Source organism: Trichophyton rubrum, assembly GCF_000151425.1.
Source record: "Trichophyton rubrum CBS 118892 genomic scaffold supercont2.11, whole genome shotgun sequence".
Taxonomy (NCBI): domain Eukaryota; kingdom Fungi; phylum Ascomycota; class Eurotiomycetes; order Onygenales; family Arthrodermataceae; genus Trichophyton; species Trichophyton rubrum.
Genome location: NW_003456418.1, coordinates 371,258 through 377,257, shown reverse-complemented (window position 1 = coordinate 377,257; position 6,000 = coordinate 371,258). Strand labels below are relative to the sequence as shown.

General features: G+C 52.7%; 2 protein-coding genes across 2 annotated transcripts; both read right to left on the bottom strand.

The window, feature by feature from the left end:
• Positions 1-1,428: 1,428 nt before the first annotated feature.
• On the bottom strand, positions 1,429-3,647 carry TERG_07891 (uncharacterized protein; the record flags this gene model as incomplete). Its single annotated transcript, XM_003231543.2, has 2 exons — positions 1,429-2,018; positions 2,141-3,647. 2 exons carry the CDS (start codon positions 3,645-3,647, stop codon positions 1,429-1,431), a joined length of 2,097 nt encoding a protein of 698 aa, XP_003231591.2.
• An 830-nt stretch (positions 3,648-4,477) lies between these two features.
• Positions 4,478-5,812, bottom strand: TERG_07890 (uncharacterized protein; the record flags this gene model as incomplete). The annotated part of the gene is made up of 4 exons (XM_003231542.1): positions 4,478-4,729; positions 4,812-5,474; positions 5,542-5,707; positions 5,775-5,812. The coding sequence occupies 4 exons, from the start codon at positions 5,810-5,812 to the stop codon at positions 4,478-4,480; spliced, it is 1,119 nt and encodes a 372-aa protein (XP_003231590.1).
• Positions 5,813-6,000: the final 188 nt, after the last annotated feature.

Sequence of the window (6,000 nt, the reverse complement as noted above, 5' to 3'; positions counted from 1 at the left end):
GTGTTCGAGCATGCAAGTCTTCATCATCACCAGCATCCATTCAGCCCCTGGGCCAGCCGGCATCATACCCATCTCCAGCCAGCCTGCACTGACAGCTTGACAGCACAGCATCCGACAGCTCAACTCTCGCGCTGTCAAAGAGTGCAAGACAGACAAGACGCCAGTTCACTTGGTAATGCGTGGCCCCCCCCCCCCGCCGTCCTTTCCTTGGTGCGACAAGGAGCAGGCAGAGCAGCCTTGTATCGTCCTCCCCCAAGTCGCTAGTCGGCCAGCTAGGCAGCTAGTTGAACCAGTGTTGAGAGGCCGTGTAGGAGTTCTTGATGTTTGGCCCAGAAACCCCCAAAGCGATTTCGCTCTTATTTGCTTTTCTTCTGGTGAGACGGGAATTCAGGGACCAGTCAGTGTGCCTCAGGAGTGCGTCTTCAGGGGCTCCGCCGGCGGTTCCATCCCTAACTCTATACGCACATATAGAGAAATGCAAGCACCTCAGGCAGCCAACAGGATTGAAGGTCTGGAATTGTCCGACCAGCTGCTGGCCCTGTCTCTTCCCTGTCTGCATCTCGCTCTCTGAGGCCGTGTTTTCTTTTGTCACGCACGATCCCGTAGGTAAGGAAACATGGCAGTTAAATTTGGCAGCGCAAGGGGAGAAGAGGAAGAGTGTCCGTGACCGCCGGCTCTGACTCTGTGGCCCGCGATATGAGCTCTCTCTTCTTCTGCTATATCGTCATTTCGTCTCTTCAGCTCGTTTTATTACTCCCCGCGTCCCTTCATCTTGTTCGCTCGTCTTCAGCGTTAGAGCCGGCCTGCTAATAATAATAATTGGCTCCGTGCGGAACGCGCTTGTGTCTCAAGTCCTCCTTTGGAGCGAGATGAGCCCTGCCTGATATCAGACAAACCCACAGCCCGACTGCCAGCGGAAAGGCCTTCACAGCGGGACTACCTCTGGAGAAACCGGATGGACCCAAGTGTCGTGTTTGATAAAGGCTTGTATCCGTTCATCCACCCAGGCGCAGCGCTAGTCATGCAACAGTATTAATATGGCAGCGGGATCTCCTCAGTTGGTTGCTGGGACTAGGTTTCTTCTTCTTCTTACTCTTCATGATAGAAAGCTTTGTTTCACTGCAGGGACCAGAGATGTATTCAAGATAACTAGTTAGCAAGCGACCTGTTTGCGTCTGCAGCTATGCAGGGCGGGAAGCCAGAGCAAACATGAGCTCCGATACCTAACCACCAAAGACTACCCCAGGAACCCCTGACGCATGCAGCCATGTACTTGGTAACAGCTCGCAAGTACTCCGTACCTCCAGGGCGCTTAGCTATGCATATTCTAACTCGACAAAGATAGCATTGGAAGCTATCAGGAACAGGGGGGAAAAAAAAAAAGGATAGAAGCCACAAAGGAGACAAGCAAGTACCAGGATCAAAGGGCTAGACTACATCGACCGTTCGACAGGATCCCGCCTCGCAGATGAGCATATAGTCCTTTCCAGACGCAAGTTCCGTGAGCAGCGGGTTTCGCTCGCGAAGCCAACCGGACGTGTCCGTCTGTGACTGACGAACATCGACCATGGAGAGAACCGCGGCGCTAGTCGAAGCAGTACGACCTGCTTCAGCACGAATCTTGTGTATCAGATCACTCTCCGCTTTTGCACTGTCATCTCCCGTCGCGGCTGCTCGCCCCAGAACGCCCGTTACGCTCTTCGTTCCTATCTCCAGGCCGACAATGACATCCAACATGCCGACGAAGAGGAAGGGATGCTGCATGATCTCTACCGCAAAGGCGTGGCATGTTTGCCTGGCCTTGAGCTTGTAGGACTCGTCCTCCAGTAACGAGGACAGTCGCAGCAGGTTTTGCGCGATCACACCGTTGGTAGACGGGGTGGCAGAGTCGGTTCCTGTCTTGAGACGGAACAAGGCGCCGGGCGTGTCCGTCACCGCCTCAGAGGGGGTCATGTAAAAGCCCGTGCAGATGCTACTGTCACTCGCTGACACGGATATGAAATACTTGTTAAGATACTCTGCGTTTAGCCGAGCTGTTAGCCACATACCCTTCTTCCCTTTCCCACTTAATGAAACATAAATCATATGGCCGATCTTCGAAGGCAATTTAGTTAATGATTGGCAATAATTGGAAACTCACGTTGCAATTTATCCGCATACTGTAAATGCGCATCATCAAATGTCGCTTCGTAGAGCTGGAGTAAGCCGGATATGAGGTAGGCATAGTCGTCGGCAAATCCAGGCGTGTCCCCGCGGGAATCAGCACGGTAGATTCGCCAGAGCTGGCCAGACTCGGCATCAAACAAGTTCTCCTTGATGAACTTGACAGCGTTGCCAGCCATCAGCCTGCAGTGCTTTGACTTTTCAGCATCAATATCTTCCAGCAGTATGGCACACTTCGCGAGCGCACCGATCACGAGCCCATTCCAGGCAACAATGATCTTGTCGTCTAGTTCGGGCCTTACCCGTTTCGTTTCTCGATACTCTCGGAGTTTCACCCTGGACGTCTTTAGGATCCGTATCGTTTCTTCCTCGTTCAGTCCAAACTCCTTTGCAACTTGGGCGGGAGTCGTCGCAATCCTTAGAACGTTTCTGTTCATGAACTCATCGTGGGGGTCGTTCACTCGCGCCACATTTCCGTCTGGCAGAACCCCCCAGTGCCGTGCACAGACGTCGGCATCACGCTGGCCCAGTATCTGTTTCAATTCCTTCAGCGTCCATACATAGTAGGCTCCTTCTCGCTTCTCGGTATCCTCGGGGCTAGGCTGGCTGTCCGCATCTTCTGACGAGTAGAAACATCCCTTCGGAGATAAGATTGGAGGACTTGTAATATACGTGACTAGGTCGTAGATGGCGCCGAGGAGCTCAGGCTCATGGCTAGCTTCAAAGCCGTCAATAAACACATCGAGTAGCTGCGCCTGGTCATATAACATTTTCTCAAAGTGCGGCAGACTCCAGTCCGGAGTGACGCTATACCGCGAGAAGCCGTAGCCAATTTGGTCTCGAATGCCTCCCCGCGCCACCTTGATCATAGTATTTACTGCCATCTCTGTGGCTTTGGCGCACTCTTCACGGCCAACTATATCCATCACTTCTTCTGGATATCTCGACAAGCGAAGTAGAAACGACAGATTGACTGGTGTGGGGAACTTGGGAGACCCGGAAAAGCCACCATTGGTAGCATCATAACGAGCTGCAAAGTGCGTGAAGGCTTCCTCCAGCAAGTCAACTTCCAGGTCTTCCTCTTGCTCACTCTTGTTAACCTGGGACAAATGAATGCCTTCTTCTGCAAATTCACGCAATTGCCGGGTAATCTCCTTTGCGCTCTCCCGGCACCGTAGCTGTTGGGTGTTCCAGACATCCCTCAGTTTCTCAAGGACATCAATGAACCCAACCGGGTCTTCACCACCCAACTTCGGCAGCGGGGTTGCATTCGGTCCAGGCCAGTAAGTACCTCCAAAGACTGGCTCGAGATCTGGAGTAAGAAAGACGTTCAGAGGCCAGCCTCCGGACCCGGTGGTAGCCTGGACGTAATTCATGTACACATCGTCAATATCCGGTCGTTCTTCCCGGTCCAGCTTGATTGGAATGAAGGATTTATTAAGTATAGCAGCAACCTCAGCAGACATGAAAGATTCCTTTTCCATGACGTGGCACCCTGTACAAGAAATCTGTCAGCCCGTACATGTATAACTTCCGGCGATTCCGCCTGCCTGGGTGTCTGCGTACAGTGGCAAGCTGAATAGCCGATACTCAAGAAAATTAGCCGGTTTAGCTGCTTTGCTTTATTTATGGCCGTCGAATCCCATAGCTGCCACGCAACCGGGTTATTCATGTGGCTGCGCACCTGTTGGAGTCAGTCGGGGGTGCCTTCTATTAGCCCATAGTTCGGGTGACGGTGAGAGACGGTAATGCGTCACTGCGCTGTAGCAGCACAAACAAACACATACATATGGAGAGCGGCTTTCACTGAGCCGATTGACCAGCTCGGCGGACGCTGCAGAGCCCGCAGACTCGTCTATGCGTTTCCTATGCGAGGCAGTATCCATGCTGCGGAAATGATGGCGGGAGGCGAGGGACGTTATGGCGGGCTACTCCCGAATTAAAGATGGTATCAGGCAACAGCCGGGAATGTACACGCTTAAGTTAGCTGGTTGTCTGGGATGTTTAGTTATAATATGTCGAGGACAGGGGATGCCCTGACAGCCACGCTCATTAGTTAATGCGGTTTTAAGTACACATGCGCCTGGAGGGACAGGCAAAAGAGACGATCTTATAGCAACGCCCGCCGGTTGGTTTGGCGTCTCTCGGGCTTTTTCGAGCAGCCAAAAAGCAAACTTTCAGCGCTTTTTGTTTCGATGGAGAATGACCTCATTGCACGTGACCTGGGGAAGGGCTACGGGAACGAAGGGCGAAGATACGGGAGATAAATATGTATGTTCAATTGCTATTGCATAGAAGAGTACGGAGTGCTAAGCTAGCTGCTGTCGTTGAGCAGTTCGTCGAGTTCCCGCTCTTCCTCCTCTGTCAGCATGGACTCCGGAGCGGGTTCCGGGACGGCTGGTGGCTTCTGCTTCTCTGCAGCCTTTGCAAGCTGTATCTCCCTTGGATCAAGAGGCCATTGGCGGACGGTAGCATCGATGCTGACGCTGACGACCTTTGACCCCACAATAAGCAACCCAGTCACCTCTTCAAAGTGACCCGAGTACGTGTGGTGCAGTTCGCCGGTCTAGATAAAACAGACTCGGATTAGCTACAATGCCCCCTAGGCCGCTAGTTAAGTCATCCTTCCGGGGTGGGTGTAAACATACCGCTCGATTCCACACTCGAACCTCTTCATCTCGACAGGCCGTGACGACCCACCCTCTGGTCTCATCCACCACGATATCTTTGACATAGTCTGGATGTTCCAGCGCCGTTTCGGATTTCCATCCGCTCTGGCGGGTGAGACACCGGGCTATATTATCAGCCGAAGCTGTCCATAGATCCCCATCCTCGTCAAAGAATATCTTGTAGATACTGGTTTCATGCACCTTGAAGGGGTCCGAGAGAACCGCGTCACTCAGGCTTGCAGGAACGGTGAAAGAATGAATTCCCTGCCCGCTGGATGAGCTAAATACAGTGAGTGGGTTGCCTTCCGTCCTCGCAATCGGGTCGACGGCTAGACACTGGATTCCGTGGGTATGGCCTTTCAAAACGTGTAGTCTGGTTCCGGCAGTGGCATCCCAGATAATGACCTCTGCGTCGGCGCCTCCTGAGATGAGCAGGCTGCGACCATCTGCATGGACATAAACCACTGCCTTGACGAAGTCTGTGTGGCCCGTAAATTTGTGGCCAGGCTTACGGGTCTTCACGTCCCAACTCCAGATGCACTTGTCCCAGCAGCCTGCGTAGACAGTGCTCCCGTCCGTAGAAAGACAGATAGAGGGCAATGGAGCTGCAGGGCCTTTATAGACCGCAGCTGATTCACCCGTCTGGATCCCAGCTGAATTAGCCTCTTTATCTTCTGGACATGCTTCCTTGGGTATAAATCTCACCTACTTCTAGGATAAGCTGTCTGGCAGTCCCAGCGCTCTCTGCGAGAAAGACCGCATCACTCCTCGTAGGATCCGCTGCTATAGCAAGTATCTTGCTCTGCAGCTTGATGGGACCCCCATTCGAGTTCTCGGACTTTTCTCGCTTCCTCTCAGCGTTCTCCAGCTGTGCCCTACAGCCAGTCAGTCTTCAATCACTAACTAGTTGAGTACAGTGAATAGCTATAACAAAGGCCTTACGTAGTCTGAAAAAAGTAGTCTCGGTTCGACGTTTGCATGCTGATATCTCTTCAAATCCTTTTCTCTTCCTCTCACTCGCCTCTTTGTCCTCGTCCTGCTCGTCTTCATCGTCGCCGTCGTCTTCGATCTTCATCTTCGTCTGTCAAAAAGAAAAGCTGCGCTCTTGGCCTGCCTAGCCCGCCGTAGCCCCGACTGCGCCCAAAAACGGCAAAAACCAACTTCAAAC